At 44.0% G+C, this 22,144-nt stretch overlaps 1 protein-coding gene across 2 annotated transcripts; it reads left to right on the top strand.

Moving 5' to 3' along the window:
* Positions 1 to 2,450: 2,450 nt before the first annotated feature.
* stk40 (serine/threonine kinase 40) lies at positions 2,451 to 20,547 on the top strand. Of its 2 annotated transcripts, none has more exons than XM_053432448.1 (11): positions 2,451 to 2,663; positions 5,919 to 6,045; positions 6,519 to 6,604; positions 7,257 to 7,400; positions 8,432 to 8,656; positions 9,433 to 9,485; positions 14,040 to 14,155; positions 15,402 to 15,546; positions 16,268 to 16,387; positions 16,589 to 16,673; positions 16,919 to 20,547. In XM_053432448.1, the coding sequence occupies exons 2-11, from the start codon at positions 5,928 to 5,930 to the stop codon at positions 17,135 to 17,137; spliced, it is 1,311 nt and encodes a 436-aa protein (XP_053288423.1). In that variant the 5' UTR covers positions 2,451 to 2,663; positions 5,919 to 5,927; the 3' UTR covers positions 17,138 to 20,547. The 2 variants fall into 2 exon arrangements, with proteins under 2 accessions (XP_053288423.1, XP_053288424.1); XM_053432449.1 differs by lacking the exon at positions 2,451 to 2,663 and adding an exon at positions 3,117 to 3,170.
* The last annotated feature ends 1,597 nt before the right edge of the window (positions 20,548 to 22,144 follow it).

Here is a 22,144-nt window from a genome sequence, read left to right as displayed (position 1 = left end):
GACTGGTATTGATACAACACATCGTTAAAAATAGAACAAACCCTGTAACAGCTTGTTGTAGTTGATGAGCTCTAACAGTTGGGGGAGCTGTCAAACCTTTCTAAAAATGAATGTGTTGTTGCTGACAAACACGCGTTCACAACAGTCACAGAATCTTTCTTAATATGGCCATAGATGACCTCAAATTTTAAAAGTTTATTTATTTTATCTCTAATCGACCTTCGAATGTGTTGGACTCTTACATGTGAATAAACAAATGTGTGATTGATTATATTTATTTATACTGTAAACACATGCTCTCCCATCAAACCAGATTGTTATAAGCCATCTGCTTGAATGCCATCCACAATTAGACTCCTCTGATTCTCCCACAGATCTACAATGGGAATTGCTATAGCAACAGATATCAAAGTGAGGCAGACAGTCTGCACTCCACTCCACTCCACATTCAGACAAGGTGCATACCATGCAGGTAAAACATGCTGAGACATTTCTCTGAATTGATCTGGGGGCGGAGGATTCTGGTGAGGTCTTCCCAATAATTTTGGCAAAGGAGAGAACAGAAACACTGCAGCATGTGCCTCGAGGATCCTCCCTCCCAGCAAAACAAACAGAAACCAGAGCTTGTCATCCTGCAAGACGGTGCGCTGAGGTCACCTGAGCTCACAAGGAAAATAACCTTTCGTCTAACGATTTGCAAAGGGCCTAAGTATTTGTCTACCTTGATTATTCTATCTAATTGTTATTGTGAAAAAAATTACAGAATGTTATCAGTCTAATATTGCTTCCTTCTAAAAGTTTAAAAAGTGCTACAAACTTTGCTCCGATGGGCCACACTTGATATTTCAAAAATAGAAGTCGACAAACATAAAGTCATTAAAGTTCAGACAACTTCCTAAAACATGTCAGAGGAGCATCTGAAACCTGTTTCTCCCACAGACCCAGCATTTCGAGTTATGATTCAGTTTCCTCTGAGTGGGACTGTGGGCAGGACACTGTAAAGCCACAGGCTGACAAGTGTTTCATGTGGCCGGGGGCATGTGCTCTGCTGAGTCAAGGCAGTAAGACGAGAGCAACTCAAATAACACTCTGCCATTTAGGTCGGCCTCTCTGTCTGTCACACCTGCCCACTGGTTTTAAAACTGGCAACAGTGGGTGGGATTTTTAAGGTTAATCATGGAGGCTAAACTGAGAACACAGGTGCGCTTCACTGAATGTCATTCAAAACTATACATGCTGACTAAACGAGGGAGGAATTTACTTTTGTGGTGAGCTGAAACAGTGGATGTGGGTTTGCAATGACACCCTGGGGAATTTCAAGCCTCAAATATTGAAAAATAAATGTGATTATCAGGTTCAGTTCTTTGTTCTCAAAGGATTTGCTACAAAAACACAAAGCGATAAGTTTACAAAAAAAGGAATACAGAAGAAAATAACTTAAACTAAAAGCAAACTAACAGAAAAGGTGTAGGCTGAAGCATTAACTCATCATGCCTGCGCTCATACCCAGAGGAAATCAACTGGCAACCCTGTTAGATCCAAAAATGAATTCCAGAGAACAAAGATGCGGAACCCTGATTAGATTCCGTGTTACATAGCTTCACTGAGTCATATTGATCATCTCAATACAAAAATAACTTCAGTAGATCCTTGTATGAACTAAAGTTTTACAAGTCAGCTCTCTATATGTGCATAAAGATAGTCAGGCACGTGGCAGGTGTATGTTATGGTTTCTATTAATAGAAATGACTTCACTTAGGTCGAATGGACAGAACCTCCACGTGCTATTTTGTTATCGTTACTATTCAATGACTATTTAAATTTGTTTGCATATTTATCCCAGTAGATTTTACTTTGTATTAGATTATCTTAATTTTATCATTGGTATTTTTTATGTATTGCGTGTTGCTGTATTCTTGTTGTACCTTTACCAAGTTGTTTTAAATATGCTTTATAACTAAAACTGACATTGACATAAAATTAAATTTTTCTTCGGCTGGATGTATTGTTATAAAAACATTGTTTTATGAATATGTTTATCTTAAATTTTGCCTTAACTCAGGACATATTAGTTAGTTCAAATTAGTTCTTAGTTTATATATTAAACTGTTCCATTCATATTATCATTATTATTATTATTATTACTTATTTTAGCTAATTCTAAGTGCATGTGTGTTGGATTATTTCATGTACATGACACAATAGACAATAAATGTTCTATGTAAGAATCATGTATTTAAATATGATTAAATAAACCTAATATATAAGTGTTTTCCCGCACAAACAACTATGACGTCATGTTTCATTTTGCAACTTTTATTTCCCAAACAATTTCATCATCGGTGTGCAACCGAGGGGGGGGGGGGAAACCCCACACTCGTGTTCTCATTGGTCGGTCGCGGCTGTCAATCAAAGCAGCCGTGTGCGTCACTTCCGTTGTCAGGTGGCGCTGTCGCTGTGGAAAGATGCGCTCAGCGAGGAGCGGAGGCTCTTTATCCCCGACGGCTCACTTCGGTACCAGAGGCTCAGCGAACCCGCAACCAACCCTGCGTGGCCGCCGCAGCGTCCGAGAGAACCCCCGCAGCTCCACCGCAGCGTGTACCCGAGACATGTCCACGATATAAGGAGGCGAGGCAGACTTTCCCCGGCGGTTTCGGCTCGAGGTAAGCGCGGCGGCCGCTGCGTCTCTACCTAGCCGCGGCTCTGCTAACCAGCTGTAACGTCCCCCCGCTCGGTTTAAATGGCCTCCCGGCGGCTCCGGAGCCTCCAGCCCTCGGCGGTGCTCTCTCTGGTCGGTTAGTCGCAGTTAAACCTCCCTGCAACCCCGGACCTCACGCCACCGTAGCATTAAGCTAGCTAACGGCTGCGCTGGGTAGTTTGCCCCGAGAGAACCGCTCGTTGTTGTGCCGTGTGTCCCTTTGTGTGGCCGGTGCTCCTGGAGGCTCCAGCTGAGCGATTCACCCGGGATAAGTTTGTATCTGCCCCCCCGAGCCGAGTTGTGTTTCGTTAACTTACATGATGAGTAAACACCAGCGCGTACGTTTGCGTGTGTTTATTTAAATACCTCCCCTCGGTTGTCCACATTAGCGCACAGTGTGTACAGAGACTGTTTGCAAACGTCTCCCGGCCATCGGGTAGTAATCGCTGTGGGCAAAACACGTTTGCACCTGGTGAGTCGAGTTCTTAGCTGCTAGTTGTGTGTTTTTTTTAGTTTTTTCTTGCACGAGTTTAAAGGCATCACGTCTACGGGGGGGTTAACTCCACGACTTGTCTCGCTACCGAGCGGTGTCCGGAGCCCGTGGCCGCAAAATGGCACCAGACAGTGTGTGACCGGCTGTGTGCATTCGTGATTATTTTCGTCAAGTGTTTCGGATGGTGACCTTGTGTCCGCAGTTGTGTGAGGCCAAGGGCGTTTTGGATTTCTCTAATGTGGCGAGCAGCTGCAGCACGATGCGTCCGCACATGATTGATTGACATGTCAGACAAGCAGCGTGACCGAAGCGCGTGTGACCTTCGAGTTGCTTCAACCTCTTTGTCTCGACTTGTGTTCCAGGTCTCTCTGTGCATTGATCGATCTGGATCACACGACCTCACTGCTCTTTCTCTGCAGTCCACTGATAAGTTTACCACCTGCTTGAGCAATGTGCTTGTGCATTTAGTTTTTTTTTGTCCCTCTTGATACTATCTTGATTTGTGCAATAATGTTGTTCTTGCAGAGCCAGACAAGTGGCCTGGAGTCTGGGTGGGTGGATCTTGAGACACCTACGTGGTTGTTTTGTTCTGATACTATTTCAGGAGCCCACATTTCCCGTGGGCACCAGCAGCGTGTCTCTCCTCCTTTTGTGTGATATGATTCAGAGGCTGTATCTGTACTTGTCCTCCCTCCGGTACAGTCAGAGGCAGTTACAGGCAGACTTGCTTGCCAGATCACTGGCTGTGCAGAGAGGCGCAGCGGTGTCAGAGAAGGATAGCTGAGTGCTGTCATTGCACTGATGTCATTTAGGTCAGTGTGCATTAGTTGGCTGCGTTGACCTTTGCTTTTCAGATGTGTCGGGGGTTGGCTCCACAGCACTGCAGCTGGTGTTTAGTAGGTAAATGAGTAGCCTCGGGTCCAGTTACTGTCCATGAGTCAGTTTTGTGTTTTTAAGTCCAAGGTGCACGGATCAGTGTGCAATTTAGTTTGGTTTTTAGCTTTGTCTGCTTATTTCACTGAATCGGAATGATTGAAAACATTTATCTTGCAGCACTTGAGACAGCATGTTGATTTTGCATGCTCCTTTGGCTGTTGGATGAAAACAAAAGTTTAAACAATTTCCTGCCCAGGAGCCCCATTAATCACAGATTATCTATCGCTCCGCGTGCTCCAGAGTAAGAGGCTCTCCTACTATTGGCAGCATGACTTGGTGTCACTCTGGCTTGTGTCGTAACTGCTCTCAGAAAACCTCAGCTCATCAGACTCAGTGGGTGATGACTAGCAGAGATGGAGACAGATGGGTGAGAGACATGACGATGACACTGTCTGCTGTCTGGGATCATAAAAAGCCTCATAGAAGTGAGAATTCATATCAGCCCACACTGGCTGCCAACTGTCCTGCCTCCGCTCTGCCCAAAAACGCCAACTGGCGAGTGTCGCACGATTAGTTTTGAAACGGAAACATGTTTTCATGCATTTTGTCGAGTTTGTTTCGATTTGCCGGACAAGTTCCACATTCGACGTTTCTTGGTATTCAGCTGCTCTTCGTTCATTGTCTAGTTTGCAGTTTAAGAAGTGACGGAATCACCCCTCTGTTGTAATATTTTAACATATGCACACCACTGCCATCAGTGAGTGATATTTTTACTGCAGATATGTCCCTTTGCGTTAACTTTTTTCTAGGCCTACATTCTATGATATGTTTTATTTATTTACTTTTCCTCATTTGACATGGTGCACATGTCGGAGGCTTGCAGGGAACAATCCACACTCTTATCAGCATCATCACCTGGTCATGTAAGCATTTCTGTCCAATGGAAACTCAGGATGACAGCAGGGTGAATCATCGCTCTCGGTTCAAGGCACCACTTCCCTGTTACGAGAAGCAAATGAGGTTTCATCACACAGGAACTCAGTATCAGTAAACAAGGCATACCTCTTGATCTCCGAATTCTGGGAGGTAGATCTGGCTTGGCGGTTAAAGTAGTTTGTGTAATGACGATGTGTCACACCGTGTCACTGGTTCTTCTGGCATGCAAATCCAGTTCCTTACCATAGTAAGGGCTTGGCTTTATTTTTCTTCCAGCCTTGTTGGAACATGCATGTCCTTTCAGAGGAAGGTCTGCATAGATAAGCTGGCTATACAGATTTTGAGATCATATGTGCAGATTAAGAGCGGAAGGATTTTCTCAACCCCTTGCCCACTGCAGCCGGAAAAGCTAAAGACGGACTTGTGAATCAGTGGTTGGATGTAAATAAAAAAAGCCCCTGTCTAAAGATTGGTTTCTTGTTAGTAGAATACATTAACATGAAAATGATTTCAGTTTAAATTGCAGATTGTGGCCCATTTGCATTTGTGTTGGGGAGATTCAATCTGAGGTGTCACCTTTGTCACCAGCGGCCATCACTCTGAATGGGGCTGTAATGGCCTCACATTCACAGTGAGGTGTTGGTAAATGTGTGGGAGGGATATTCAAAATAGTCTGGGAGGAGCTGCCCTGAAGTTTACCTTCTTTAATTTCTGTTCTCTAATCGGTGTGCTCTCTACCGGCCTGCAGGATTACTGCAAAAATACTTGGTGACGTCTTTATTTTTATGTACTTTTTGTTTACAGATTGTTGCGTTTTTTGTTCATCACCGGAACGTTTGTATTTTTCATGAATGTGCTTAGCCTTTAACTTGGCTATCTTGATCCCTTGTACTAATCTGATTTACTCTCCTACAGAGCTCCAGTATGTCCAAGCGGCGCTTGTCGGAGAGGGGGGCTGGAGAGACCTCAGGCAGGGCCAGTAAGCTGCAATGTCCTGGAATATCCGGCAACAACGCCAAGAGAGCCGGGCCCTTCATCCTCGGTAAGGAAGCTACTAATGTTTGCTCGAACACCAAATATATGGAAATACTAGCCTGGGTGGCAGATATTTCATGTGTAGCTTTTAACGTGTGTGTGTAGGCAACCTATAGGTAGCTGTTTACATGTGTGCATGAAGTAGAGAGTTGCGGGGTGTCTCTGTGTGTATGCACGCCTGAGACAAGAATGCCAAGAATTTAGCTGATCCACATGACATCGACCAGAAATGTCTGCATCTGTGCTGGAGCAGGGTTATATCCTCTCTCTGGAAATTGCTCTCTCATACTCAAGGCGTTTGTGTTTTTCTACTACACAACTCCTTCACTATTTGCAATGCAGAGTGCCAAAGCAAACATTGCACTAGAGGTGTTAATGGGTACATGTCTATGAAGGCTTTAATGAGTTGCAGTGAGACAGACACTATTGCATGTGGCCTGCCTTTTGGTCATGCAGCTGTTCCTTTTCTTATCCTTGCAGGGCCTCGCCTGGGCAATTCACCCGTGCCCAGCATAGTGCAGTGTCTGGCCAGAAAGGACGGCACAGATGACTTCTATCAGCTCAAAGTAAGTCGGACTGGGTTTTGGGGCTCGTAATTTTTTCTTTTTAATCTCCCACAAACATCTAACACATGTTTAAATAATAACATATCATACACGTGGTCTTCCAGTAGACATCTGAACCTTTGACCCTCTTTTGGTGGTGTTTACTTTATGGCCCCTTGTTTCAGTCTCATGCAAACAACAAAACCTCAGTCGGGCAATGTGTTTTATAGGGGCTATCCAGTGTCTGTTACACAAGGAAAGGCGAGTGGAAAGGAAGGGGGTGGGGGGGCAAGGAAGGGAGGAAGGTAGTGCCCCACCTGGAATGTACACTTTTAACCCCCACGACCATGTAGTGAGTTTGTGGCCCTCCCCTCATACCCGTGACTGCAGCGCCTCAATGTCTGCTGCACAGCTTGTTTACTTCGCATTGGTATATGAGCCCCTATTTTAAAGCTGCACTCTGCTTGGCCATCTCCATCCCACTGGTTGTAACTTCTTGCTAAATGCTAAGCAGCTGGAACTTTCACTCATGCTTCCAGTCATTAAAAGGTTTATTGTCAGGGACCTGAAGATTAGCTACATACTAAATGGGCAAAGCCGTCTTTCCACTGACTGATCCTCTATGAGCTTTTGTTTCGTGACCTTAAGTTTTTCACTCTTCTCGTTACGGCAGATCCTGACGCTGGAGGAGCGGGTGGACTCTGCAGGCGAGACTCAGGAGGAGAGGCAGGGGAAGATGCTGCTGCACACAGAGTACTCGCTGCTGTCTCTACTGCACAACCAAGATGGGGTTGTCCACCACCACGGCCTCTTCCAGGTAGCGATGATAATATTGACATGTGTTTAGAATGTTTTCAGTAAAATAATTAAAACATGGCCAAATACTTTCATTTATTACATAAAAATATTACTCAGCACCGTGGGCGGGCTTTCTGTATAATTCTTATGAATACGCCAGCATCACCATGGAGAAGTTTTTTTAATTTTCTATTCAGTTTAGAATATTGTGTCACCCTTTTAAGAACAGGTAATGGTGTGCCCCTACCAGCTCATTAATGGCGCTAAAGGTTAGCTCATCATTAGTCCAGCCAGTTGCTTTTATTTTCTTTATCAGGCTTCTCAAAAGCAAAGTGGGAGTACCATTAGTAGCTATATTTATCAGCAGCTGTTTTCCCTTCACACTGCTATCCATTCACAGTGAAGCTCTCCTCCCTCACCTGTCTTCCCGTCTGTCTCTTCCGCTAACTTTGTTATTGTTCCATCTGCCTTCTCTCTCTCTATTTCTTTTTTCGGTCTTTGTCTCTCTCTCATTCACATCCTGTCTGTTCCACTCTGCCGGTGTTCTCAAAATAGCTGCATCGAGCCATTCACGCTGATTCATTTAGGCCTTCAATATTGATTGGATTATTATAGTGCATCTCCTCTGTGAGAGAACGAGTTTCAGAGGTGCGGAGTGCCCTAAAAAAAATAAAACTGACAACCTGATATAGAAATCAATAAGAAGTGGTGACTCCGATAAGAGTTGAAGAAGAGGAATGACCTTTGCTGTTCACTCTCCATCACCCAGCTTCACCATCCACTATGGAGGAGTAGATGCGTCTTATTCCCTCCGGCTACATGCAGGCTGTTGATTGATACCCTCTGCCCTGCTTGAATCTATGTACGTCTAAGCTGAATGAATCAGCTCCATTATTATAATACAGGAATCCATTCAGTTGGATGCATTCATGTAAGCCCCACTTTACATTGATTGGACATACAGGAAAGTGCTTCTGGAATAGAGGCAAGGGAGTAAGTTCCTGAACTGAAGATCGTTTTCTCACATTCTTCTTCCTTGTTGTCACGCAGGATCGAGCCTACGAAATAGTGGAGGACATGGAGGCCAACAAAGTGCGCAAGATGAAGAAGCGGATCTGCCTCGTGCTGGACTGCCTATGTGCACATGACTTCAGTGACAAAACAGCAGATCTAATAAACCTCCAGCATTACGTCATAAAGGAGAAGCGACTGAGCGAGCGCGAGGCCATCGTCATCTTCTACGATGTGGTGCGTGTGGTGGAGGCTCTTCATAAGGTGAGCTAAGTTTGTAGTTTTTTTCACATCTGGCACAAGTGCGTTTCCCTTGACCAGTTGTTATCAGATCTCTCTTCCCCGAATTTACAGACATGTCGGTGTGAGATACAGCAAGCAGAGTCAGGAAGGGGCAAATGGGTGGCCCGCAGATCTAATATTGAATTAGATTTAACTGTTATGTGTGGTCAGTGTTGATATTGCGGCTGAGTCCTATCAATGTATGGGCAGTGAGGAGCGTACATTTTTTTTTTTTAATTCATTGCGAAACTGGAGCGGTTCAGAGGATGTTAGCTGAGAAGGCCTTCCTTCATTTGTGGCCCAGGATGCATTTGCATTCACAAAGCTAAAAGATGTTAACCACGAGTGTCCCAGATCAGCCCTGAATGTAGTCGGAGTGACTGAATCTCAGGATGCATTTGGGCGCTGTACTTAGCGCTGTCGACTTGTGATCAGATTACTCAGGATGGATGTTCTTACCGAGTGAGGACGGGGTCTAGGTTAGTGTTATGCAGTCTATTGTAAGATCATAAAATCCACAAATGCTTAGTCTTCTGTTTTCCTCAATGAAGGAAACTTGGATGATACTGCATTGTTTTTGTCATCTGTAGAAGAAATGGCTTTGTTATTGTTTACAAATTTCACATCCTTTCTGATAACTCATTTCCCATGTTCTTGTGCCACTCCTAGAAACAAACTGAATGTTTTTTTTATGCCGATGATTCACGAGGAGAGATATGACCAAACATTTGTTTTTTTCTCTCTTTCCTCCACTGCAGAAAAACATTGTGCACAGAGACCTCAAGCTGGGAAACATGGTGCTGAACAAACGGTAAGAAGAAACATTTACTCATCCAGGCAGTTAGCTTCCTTAAATCCTCTCTCATTTCTACGGGGTCATGTCATTTTAGCCTGCCATTCAGTGGTTCTGTCTTCGCTCACGTGTCAGAGACCTCAGCAGGCCCCAGCAGCCTGTATCCAGTGTGCATTTGGCTTTAAACCCAAGCAGGGGTCACATTCTCAGACCAGGAGTGAGATCAGTCACAGGAACCTAAAGCCTGTTTCTCGTGTGCCTGACTCTGGGTCCTTGCCTGTGTGTGTTGAGTAAAGGCCGATGATTCATTCCCCAAGGCTGGATTGTTGGGTGAACTGGACGGCAAATGAGAGCAGAGAATATGCCACTGCTTTGTTCTGAGTGGGAAAGTGTTTGGGGTCTGGAGGGGGTGTTGCAAAGCATTCAGAACCCTGTTGAGTGCACCTCAGGTCACTTGAGTGCTGCAGTTCAGGTTGGCCTCGCAGAAAAGGGAAAACCACTCCTCTGTAAAGCCCTGTCTAGTCACCCTATGTACAGAGTGTATGGTTGAGAGAGGCGCTCTTTCTCACAGTGCGAGTGCTGCTATTTTTTGCAACAATTTGCGCTTGAATATGAATTTATGTAATCAGTATTGTCTAGTGACAACTTCTCAAATATTCTTGGAGACACTGATAATCATCCCACCAGTCTTTTTTCATTTGGATGACTAACATCGATACACACTCTCTGCACCTACACACCTTCACATCCAAACATCTCCAGTGCTTGCATCACACGCAAGTGTCGTCCCGCAGACTATTCTCTGACTTATCATATATAATCTTCATGTCTGAGTGGGCGCTTTGAGATGTCACGTACCTGGCTTATCTTCATCACACGCTCGCACGCTCACTCACACACTCTCTCTGCGTCTCAGGGACACACACACACTCTCTCTCTGCGTCTCAGGGACACACACTCTCTCTCTCTGCGTCTCAGGCACACACACACTCTCTCTCTCTCTGCGTCTCAGGGACACACACACTCTCTCTCTGCGTCTCAGGCACACACACACACACTCTCTCTCTGCGTCTCAGGCACACACACACACTCTCTCTCTGCGTCTCAGGGACACACACACTCTCTCTCTGCGTCTCAGGCACACACACACACACTCTCTCTCTGCGTCTCAGGCACACACACACTCTCTCTCTGCGTCTCAGGCACACACAAACTCTCTCTCTGCGTCTCAGGCACACACACACACTCTCTCTCTGCGTCTCAGGCACACACACACTCTGTCTATGCGTCTCAGTCGCCCATGCCCATTGACCCACCACCACCACCTGCAGCAGCAGCAGCAGCAGCAGCAGCAGCAGTAGTGGTGGTGATGAAACAGGAGAGTGTTTTGGCCAGGGGTGGGGGCCGGTGGGAAGAGAAGCAGACAGGCAGTACACTCCGTCCCAGCTGGAGACAAAGGAGAGGCCAGCCAAGGGCCCCATAGCTCAGAGCTGACTCACCCCGCAATGCACATCACGCACATACACGTGCACACACACACACACACTTACAGTCATCATTTATTTACCATCTACCCTGCTTTTTCTCATATGTTCTTTTACACCCCAAATCCCTTTCCTGCCTCAGCCTTTGTTTTGCAACCTTTGTCATATCCCTCTATTTTCATATCCTCTTTCACTTTTCCCTCCTCCTTTATGCATCATGCTCTGCTAGCTTTGCACGTTTCCTCTGTCACTCCACCCTGTTCGTGCATGAATGTACAGTTGCTGTGGGATAGACGAGACCAATGTAGAGGCAAGACTGATCCCAAAATCCCCCTCCCATGCTACTCGTCATAATTCTGCACAGATGTAATCAACAAGCTCAGCATTTTATGTAAGAATAATGAGATATCCTCCTTTAGAGCCAGCTTTTGTGAAAGCACGAGGTCATAAATCAATAACCAGGGTCTTTCACGTGAATATCGAAGCTGTATTGACCACCTACATTTTTGTTGTATTTCTAAGGGGATTTAGACAATAATAGACATACACCAAAGCAAAGGTTTATTATGAATGAATATGGCGAATTATGCATCAAAAGCAGAAAATTGAGAATTATTTCCCATTCTTGAAATATAATGGTGTTAGACAGGCAGTAGCCATGAAACCGTTATACTCTACATACATTTAGAAATTAGTATAAACAAACTTTTCTTGGCTTTTGGTGAAATCCTCTCAATCATCATTTCCTAACAGTTCTGAGAAATGAAGTGTTCCTCTCTATGTGGAAGGTGCCCTGTGTTTAACCTCTTTCTTGTCAGCTGGTGTATTTTCAGGAAAAAGGTTTTGGGGAGGGAGGAGAAGTCACCGGGGCATTGGGTTTCTGGTTTCCGGACTTACCCGGGGGTCACATGACCAGGAAGCAGAGATGGTGTGGTCTCGCTTCAATCCCCGCGGGACCCTTGCCTCACGAGGCAAACATGCAATTTAATTTACCCAATCTCCGGTGCAAGAATAGAAACCTGGGTCGTGATGCATGCAGACAAAAGGACAGACTCCTTCATAAAGGAAGCTTTTATGTTGAGGGTCCTTGAAGCACTCGGCTCTTCTTGCAGATTACTAGGCTACTATATGGTTGTCGAGGCTTGGATCACGAACGCCGTCAAAGCGGCTGAATCACATAAGCAGCTGGAAATTAAATGGACTGAACGGAAGATTGAGATTAAAGCATTTAGCTGAAAATGCTGTTGTGAGTGTTTGACAGGAATTGGCTCCAGATGCTGTAATGGGAGCTGTGTGTGTGAGGCTGATGGAGCAGGGTGTGAAAGTGAGAGAGAATAAGGGAAGCTCTTGACCTCAGACTTTTTAGAAAGCGGATGTGGGTGCAAAGCGTGATCTAGAGAGGACTAGGCACTAGACCGCGGCTGTTCTTTTGTACAGCCCATGTGCTCCTGAGTGCATTTTTGCGTGTTCATGCTTAGCATGGGAGTAAATGTGTGGGTGCTGTTGAAGTCGCAAGTTTGTGTACATATTTTAGATCTTTTGTGAGCTTTATATATTCGTTTGCCAGCCCATCACCTTGCAGGCAGGATGAGTCATCCAGACAATTATCCCAAGCCACAGGTTGACTCATATGTTTGTCAAAGTGCAGCTTATTTTTTTTCTGTCTCTCTGTTCAAAGGAGAGATAAAGAACAGGCCCCAGTCTCGTCGCTGGGCTTTAACACTGTTAGGTTTCACTCTGCCACAAGCAAGATAAATTTACCTTGATGACTCAGACAAAAATCTTTTTTATTTCCACAGAAACCAAATTAATCAAACATCGCTGGTATAAAAGCATCAACTGCACCCAGACTTTGAAGTGCCAGTGTGTCTGGTCTTTTCAAAAGGTCTCTGGGCAGATGTAGGTTGATATCTGCTAAAGCGATTCATGTTGCTGATTAAAGACAGAAATATACTTTCTTTAGGGAGAGCCGTGGCGCTAACATAGGGATTTTATTGGATGATACAAGAGCACAATGCTTTAGAATGTTAAGGTCCAAATGTCAAGAACGGTCATAACTCATAGATGTCAAGCTTACATCTACCTTATAGGGATCCACTGATCTGATACTGATGATACTGGTCCAATACCGACTCAAAGAGCAGGACCTGGTATCAAAGGAGCATTAGTCTGTTTTCCTCTATGTGCATGTATTATGTTGTGCATCAGCAATGCGCTGGTGGACCCATACAGTTGGATACACAGAGGAGGGAATTTTATACAAATGGTCAACAGTTTAGAGGAATATCATACCTACAAGTTTAACAGCTACTTGCTGTATCTGCAAAGCCAATGTTTTCACAGGTGAAGATAGCAATGCATATTATAACCCAACCAACTTAATCAAGCAACTCCAGGAGAATCCTACCAACAAATATCAATTCCCTGATTTCAACAGTTGCAGTTGGTTTTGCACAGTTTAGAAATCAGTGTTTGAGTCAAGCTTGATGTTGTGTTATGCAACTTATTTCCTTATTTTTTCTGATCTTTTAATTTGATGGAATTGTCTAAAGTTCAGATGATTGTGAAGTTGTTAATCACTCTTTACCGAGACACAAGTTTAACCTGCTTATATAAAAACTGTACAAGAATCTACAACAACATTTTCCAGTAAATGTCCAAAGTGTGATGTAGATGGAAAAACATCCGGAAAGTATAAAAAATCAGAACGTGTGATGAAGACTCTTGTTGAATTAAACGAATTAAAGAAGGTAAAAGATAACGACATGGGGAAACATTTCTCTGTAATAACACTGGGTTTGCATATGCTGTTTTGCATCTGGCAGTCATGAGATACCGACAAATTTTTGAGGCCAAGTGAACCATTGGATTAAAAAAAAAAAAGAAATTGCATGCTAGCAAGTTCTCCCCGTCTGTCTGCATGTTTACTTCATGCCCAGGGTTGAGTGCAGTGTTTCCCATTTTTTATATTAAGGGTTTAATCAAGTTAAATAAAGAACCCTGAGGGGAGTGTTCCGTAGTTATGTGGAAAATACTTGTTTCATTATTTGACTCTGAAGTGTTTGCATGTTTTGTATTTGCTTTACAGAACTCACAGAATCACTATTACCAACTTCTGCCTGGGAAAACACCTGGTGAGCGAGGACGACCTGCTCAAAGACCAGAGAGGAAGTCCAGCCTACATTAGCCCTGATGTATTAAGTGGTAAGTGTGACACCCATATTGTGCATGCACTTACATCCAGTGTTGTTTTTAACCAGCTCGAGGAAGCACTGCACTTCTGTGGAGTGACAAATGAGACGCTTAGAGACAATTTCTTGATGTGTTACAGGCAAACATTTGACAAACTTGTATCTGTGTGGAAATTTCCACATTTTCAGCCTTACTTAATAAAGCCAGATTATGCCATTTTACAATCAACTGAATTGGCAAACGTATGTCGCTCCGTTAAGCAGGAACATCTGAATGTGGTTTTAGTGATCAGATCTCATAATGCATTTCACGTGCAGTCGTAGCTTTTGCTTGGATATATGATTTTGTTTGTTTGTTTTTTGTGGTTATTAGGCAACATGAAGGGGTTTATGTCCCAATCATTGACTGACGAGCTCGAAATAGTTTTTTGCTTCTCTGTTCTGTCTTATCAGGGGGATTTTGCGTTCTCTCACAGTATGTGTCTGTCAAAATAGTAAAAAAGCAGAAATCCGTTTTTTGTTGTTGTTCAGTTCCACAATGATCATTGGTCTGAATGAACACCAGTCAAGTTGATGCTGGAGCATGCAATTGAGCCCAGAATAATCCATTTAATCACCAGGACAATCCTGAAGACGTTGTACAAGACTGAGGAGAATTATTTCAACCAAAAATCGTTCACCTCCAGCCACTCGAACTGTAGATAAAACTGGGGCGTGTATATCAGCATAACGTGACAGGCACACAATTAAATAGAGCTTCAGTGACTCACACACTGATGACTCACTGGAGGGAAACTACTCCCATCTACCCCCCTTCCCCTCCTATCCCTCGCCTGTGTGTTTGTGTATATATATGTGTGTGTGTGCGCCTCTCAGGCTGTAACATAATTGCCTGCTGTTGCTGCCGCCTGCCTGGCTGTAATAACACTGCCTATGGTCATGCACAGCGATGATGCTCCACCCTCATGGCTGATTTAGTGTCTCACGGTTAATTATAAAACAGCTCTCCCATTTTAAAAGTCAGCAGCGTGTTGGAAAAGTTTAGGAAATGTAACTTATCTGCAGCCGATGCTCGTGTTTGTTTTCTCATCTCGTTAATCATTAGACACGGGCACTTGACAGGAACTGAACCTGTCAAAGGGTTGATTGCCCCAAATGAGTCACACAGTGCAAAACAAATTTGTTGATTTGAATCTCTATTGCTCATCTGCTGTTGAACTATCACATGAATCCTAATCCTGTTGCTCTCCTGTGTCCAGGTCGACCATACCGTGGGAAACCCAGTGACATGTGGGCTCTTGGCGTGGTTCTCTTCACCATGCTGTATGGCCAGTTCCCTTTTTATGACAGCATACCTCAAGAGCTTTTTCGCAAGATCAAGGCTGCAGAGTACTCCATCCCAGAGTGAGTCATATTTCAGGGTCATGGCCCAACGGCACTTTTTATTAGTACTGAGCTCTCTGTCATAACCAAAATGGAATTTTTAAATTGTAAAAGATAATTACAACCTTCTAATTTATACCATTGTTATGTAATGTTTAAAAAGCATTTTCCACACTCTACAATATAAAACTCCTCCCAAACCACCACTCCAACCTCTAGTCTATCTGTCACTAAGGCAACCAGGAGTCCTCTGACTCTGTTGGGATAACACCATCTTCTGTGCCAGGGTGAAGGGTGTAACCTCTGTGGCTGTCACTTTGACACGAGGACAGTTAAGAGTTGTACGGGGTGACTTTTAAATGAAAGCAACAGTGCAAATGACACAACCAGAAACATATAATGACTATATACATACAATGATATCCAAAAATCTGACGAGGGGGCTCAGACTGTTGCACCGTACCTCACCTCTCGGTCAATGTCAGCTGCCACTGGCCCCAAAAAGCACCGTTTGTGCATTTATTTTCTAATCATTCCTTTGGTATTTGTGCAACACAGAATGACATGAACTATTACTGTGGTTATATCGCAAGTTTGCCAGATCTCTCAGTCAAGTGAAATGAAACTCACCAAAACAGGGTGTACACATGTTCATTAAAATTTGTATAAAATACATTTTATAAGAAGGTTACAAAGTTGTCACATTTCACTAATATAACTGTTCCATCCACATTCCTCACAGGGACGGTCGTGTGTCGGAGAACACAGTGTGCCTGATCCGAAAGCTGCTGGTGCTGGACCCTCAGCAGAGGCTGACTGCAGGAGAGGTGCTGGAGTCGCTCAGTGGCATCATCGCCTCGTGGTAATTGCTCCCCCTGCTGGCTCTTTGAAAAAAACTATGTAGCTCCAGATTTTTTTAAGCACTTAGAAATAATTGCAATGAATTACTATGAAATCTCTACGAATAATTGTCATATTTGTTTATATATTCTTTGTCTGTCTATATTCCTTGTTTTTGTGCTTTAACTTTGTTAATATCATCTTCTTTGTTGTGTTTTGACAGGCAATCTGTTTCATCATTGAGCGGCCCTCTGCAGGTGGTGCCGGATATTGATGACCAGATGAATCACCCAGAGCATCTGCAAGAGGCAAGTTATTAGAGAAAGGTCATAATGTAAAACCTTTTGGATAAATCCATTGATAAGATAGAGATATTTGAAATGGAGAAGTGACACTTATTTATTATTTGTTAATAATGGAAGTTTGATGTATTTTGTTTTTTTTCATGCAGTTTTGCCTCATGTTTACGTATTGGTTACTTGTGGAGATTATGTTGATTTCATTCAGTCCAGGTGCTGCAGCACTTTGATTAGAATACATTCTCTTCCCTCAGGCCAAGGTGATAGAGGAGTCTTCACAGTATGAGTTTGAGAACTACATGCGCCAGCAGCTGCTGTTGGCTGAAGAGAAGAACACTATCCATGAGGCCAAGAGCTTTCTCACCAAGCGCCAGTTTGGCAGCATTCCACCTGTAAGGCGTCTGGGCCACGATGCACAACCTGTCAGCCCGCTAGATGCTGCCATCCTGGCACAACGTTTCCTCCGGAAATAGCCTCCAACCACCCATCCAAGCCGCTCTGGTCTCCCCAGGGAGTAAAGAAACCAGTGGGATCCAGAGAGGGCAGAAGAGGCCAATCCCCAAAGTTGAACTTGCATACGTAGAGGCCTTTCCCGAACCAGGGTACAGACGGCCCAATTCGTAGGTGGGCTTTGGGCAAGCTAGGCGGAGCAGTCATAAGGAAGGGACTCGAACAAACTCCCAAATCCAGAACTTCACTCCTCATGTCTGGATCCTCCAGTGAAACATGGAACGGCCTGGAGGAAGAGCTGAACCAAAGGTTCTTAGCCCTCAGGTGACCCACAGTCAGATCTCACTGTGTAATAAACCTGATGGCACAGTCACAAAACGTGGAATAACACAAGGCTCGGCCCTCAGTGTTGAAAAGACGTTTTAATCCCATATTCCTCCTCCTCCTCCTCTAAGATCCCCCGTACTGTAACACTTTACCTGTTAACTCTGGATCTCCTGAGCAATACAGGACCAGAATCATGTAGCATCCCTCTCTCTTCCCAGTGGTTAATTGTATTGCCTCAAGTAAGATCACCTGATCACAGCAGTCACCTCTCTTTACCTCCATTCCACCCTCCTCCTCACCCTCCCTCCTCTTCCTCTCTCCTGTCGTCCTGTATCGAACATGATCCAGACTCCTCTTGTTTGTAAATCTGACTTCAAATCAATCTACCTCTCTGTCTCTGTTCTCTATTGGTAAACCATGCTCACTGTTCTGAGACAAGGGATTGTAACAATGGAGTCTTGATGCCACCAGTGACATAAAGCATTAATGTTTTCTGTCAGAGTGACGATGCTCTGATACCTTTTTTCAGTGGTCTTGAAAAATCTGAATAAGCTTTTTATCATATTAACCATAACGAGTAGCATTTTAACCCCTAACCTTTGCTTTGAAGATACTGAATATCAAAGACACAAAGATCCTTTGGTATACACAGGTATTCTCCTGCTTTCTGCTTATCCCTGTGGAAATCTATTTTTAGCATCTAGGCAGCTAGTGTGAGGTACCTGGAAGTCACAATGCCAAGAACTGAATGGGAACAACTGTTGGATCCTCCCTGCCGAGGCATAGTAATGGTAACGCTTCCTCAGTGCCATTATAGTGAAGACAAGGCACTGTCATGTTTCTGTTGCCAAAAAAAACAACCCGTCTTAAAATCCCTCTTAGCCAAGGACCCTGGTACCCACAGCCTCATTCAGAATCAAATGGCTTCCAGGGATTCGACTTCTCTGTTTCTCTTCACCGAGACAAAATCTGTTTTTCAGTATGAATGTGAACCGTCATTCTACGCTTCGATGTATCTGCAGTATCCATGAGTGTGTTTGTGTTGTTGTTGTTTTGTTTTTTTGGGCCAGGCGTAAGAAGAGTCTGTGGAGCTGTTGACCTCCGACAGCCTCAGACCCTTTAAGCTCTACTCCAAGCTTTTAGTTTTTCAGTTATCTGGCCTGCCTCAGCGGCGGACACTGTGAAAACCAGAGCAGGCCTCGCCAGGACGGGACCTGACTCAAATGTTTTAGTTCTGATCATGAATGAATCATGTCACATATCTATAGCCACTCTCACAGCCCTCTCTCTCTCTTGTACATTGCGTGTATTATCTCACTGTATAGGCTCTCTGAGAGACTTGCCGGTGGCTGGTAATAGATACTGTAATATTCCATTAAGAAAGGAGAACGCAAACTCCTTAGCGTCTAAGTTTATTTTCTGGGTCTTCTAAGCTGTTGGCCCATTCTTCTCTTTTTATCAAAGTGTGTCTTCAAACCATGGCGAAGCTACAAACCAGTGACTGTTAGGCATCTGTTCACTGCAACTTGCCTTCTGCGTATTGGTAACTGCTTCAGGCTCTTTAGATTTCTTCCTATTTATATTCAAACAGTTTGCATGAATCTGGAATATTTTCATACGTCTTTTACATCAACTTATTTTCTTGTAATTTCATGTTGATTTATTTATTCACTAGTGTAGACGACCCCTCACCCACACAGCCTCTAAACCACTGGGGTCTGTTTCACAGACATTTGTCACAATTGCTCAAAGTTCCCTTTTAACATGAGAATATCTTATGTCAGCGAAACAGGCCCCACATCTCCTTTATGAACTCGCAGCTTTAAGAAGTGTTGTTAACGTCAGCTCTGCTCTGACCATCTCATTTCGATCCTACGTTCCACATTCTCCAGCGAGTAGCATCCTTCTGTTTTCTTGTTCGGGTTCCTTAAATCGTTTTCTTGCCATTTTTGTTGCCACGATATTTGTGGTCGAATTAAGCTACACTAATAACCAGACTGACTTTTGCATAGTTCTATTTTTTACACAATACAAAAATACATTATCTTGAATTGCGGTAGGGGACTTTTCTTGTGTTTTAATTTCTCTCTCATTTCCCCTCTACACAAGGCTGCACTCTCTGGTCAGTATGTAAATAATGTACCATCATGACTGCGCCGGTCATGTTGTATGTAGTTCCACCCAGTGAGACGCCAACTCTTTCAACACATGCTGATAGACGTGTGTTATAGGCCACGTTGGCCATCGACCACCACATCCGGAGGCTAAGATAATACGTAAAGGGAGCCGTGCACTCTCTCCCCCCTCAATGTGAATTCTATGGGTATACAGCAGTATTGTAGTAGTGTAGTTCATCAGGAAGGTGTTTCATAAACACTGTAGCCGTCGCTGAATGCTAACATTAAGTGATCGTCCGTGGAAATGTCTTAAACCATCTTCCATGATGCCCAACTACAGAATAGTAACTAGAGGTTTGATAGACCCTTGATGTAGATGTTTCCAATCTGCCCCCCCACACCCCACCCTCCGTAATCAAGAAGTGTGTCACTTTATAGCTCGTGGATTGTACCACATTCAATGTTTGTGTTACGGAGTCCCATTGGTAGAGTGCGATGTGGACTGAAAAGCATGGAAATAGTGTGAGGTTAAACTGTGTGAAACATGTGACTGTTGCATAATTATGAACTCGCAAGGAGTGCCAGGGCAACAGCGGGAGAAGCTGAGGACGGTTTACTCACTTAGGTCCAGAGATTTAAATCCAGTGCAAGAATTATTTATTAAATCCGCCCCCACCTAGTTAAATGATTAGTAAAAATGATATCAGTTTTCAAAAGCTTTTCTGATTCTTAAGTTAAGTGGTCAGTACATAACCAGTATATTACTGACCGTTTCAACTGGAAACTTAGCGTAGGATATGAGATGTGGTGTAGTTTGAACCCAGTGGGATAATGTGTTGTAAGCTGCTTGGTCGGACATGGGCATCTAGATACAGAAAACTGCGTAATTGTACAGATGAAAACACGTTTGTATAAAAAAAACATATTTTTCTACTTCATCAGATCTCTACATGCATGTCAGCAATAAACTTTGATATGGAAACATTCAACATTGTCTTGTCTTTGTATTCTCATTCCTCCCTTCAACACCACCAGGGGGAGCACTTTCTTAAAGAACTGGAACCAGTGTAAAGGACATAATGCTGAATGTGCTTCTTTGTCCACTTCTATGTATTTCTCTACCAGATGTGAACCATACAACCTCCAGAAAATGTTAAGTTGTGCTTCTGTGTCGGTCGAGTTCATGAGATTTTTGCATGATGTGAGACCTCAGAGGGAGAAACCTGTTTTATAAGAATATGGAATAATCAACCCTCTGTGCGTCTAAGCCGCTGCAGTCTGAGGTGAGTCGGGGTTTGGAGCAGACTGAGGTAGACGAGCTCCAACAGGAAACCTCCCGCTGAGTGACAGCATCGCAGGACCCGGTGGGCCGAGTCCCCCGGCTCACCTCAGGCCTTTGAACACGGACAGACACACACACACACACGCACAAGCATTAATTCCTTTCGAAATCAAGACATGTCTGCCAGCAAATACACAAATGCACATGGCGATCTCATCATAAAGACGGCGGAGAGATGTAGTGGATTCAATCTGAGATAATAGGATGTGCAAATGTTGCACCATCAAACTCTTTTACTCCAACACACAGCATGTTTCCCTTTGGGTGCAGATTTGACCAGGACGATCTTAGTGCACAGAGTGTGTCTCCTACTGAAGGAAATTGAATCTCTCACCTTACTCTCCAGACAAATTAGAGGATCAGACCTTTGACCCACTTCTGCAGGGTTCAGCCGATAAGTAGTGGAGGCACAAATGCTGCGGGTAACCTTTCCCGCCCTTCTGTCTGGTCTGGGTCTCCTCTGGGTTATTACTCCCCCTCTCCCAGTCTGTTTAGGTAGGTGGAGAAGTCCAGTGATCTCAGGGGTCAAAGCACCACAGATGCTTAGGTCCCAGTAAACTACAACCAGCTGGCCTTGAGGAGGAGGTCCATCCTGGACCCATGCGGGCTTCACACAGGCAGTTGTTCTGAAAATACGCAATGTTCTTGTGTGATTACCTTGGAGAGCATTACGTAGTCCCTTTCAGTGGATGAGAGCAGGATTCCTCCAGCTCCATATTGATGACAACGCATTAACCCCAAAATCCACATTTCCAGATGTGTGTACACAGCAGTAGTGTCACAGCTCTTTATGTGTTTACTTTACTGGTAGCAGTGTATTTAATTGTCTAAATGTATAATCACTTACTTGAAGCTATAGTTGCATTCTATCTTCAGGTGTTTATGTCTGTGGAGTGTGTGGATGTGTCTCCAGCTGCGTCCAACCAGCTGCAGCTTTACGACCTCTCCTGACAGACACTCGAGCAAAACACACAAAACCTAATTTACGTTGTATTTAAAAAAAAAAAACATGAATATTTACGACATCGAGACACAGATATAACGGTCGAGCCCACATGAATCACATGGTCTCTACCTTGTATGGTTAGAACATCAGCTGTCCTGTAGTTGAGGGGCTTGTGGCTGGTGTAATGCTTTGGCCTCGTCTAATCCACTGTTTATGTTCTCCTCAGTGTTTCAATCATGAAACAAAGAAAAAGCACAGGACAAAAAAAGATTTAGAGCAACGCTATGTACATTTGACT

Source organism: Pleuronectes platessa, chromosome 10 (genome assembly GCF_947347685.1).
Source record: "Pleuronectes platessa chromosome 10, fPlePla1.1, whole genome shotgun sequence".
Classification (NCBI taxonomy): domain Eukaryota; kingdom Metazoa; phylum Chordata; class Actinopteri; order Pleuronectiformes; family Pleuronectidae; genus Pleuronectes; species Pleuronectes platessa.
This window is presented reverse-complemented; position numbering and strand designations above follow the sequence as displayed.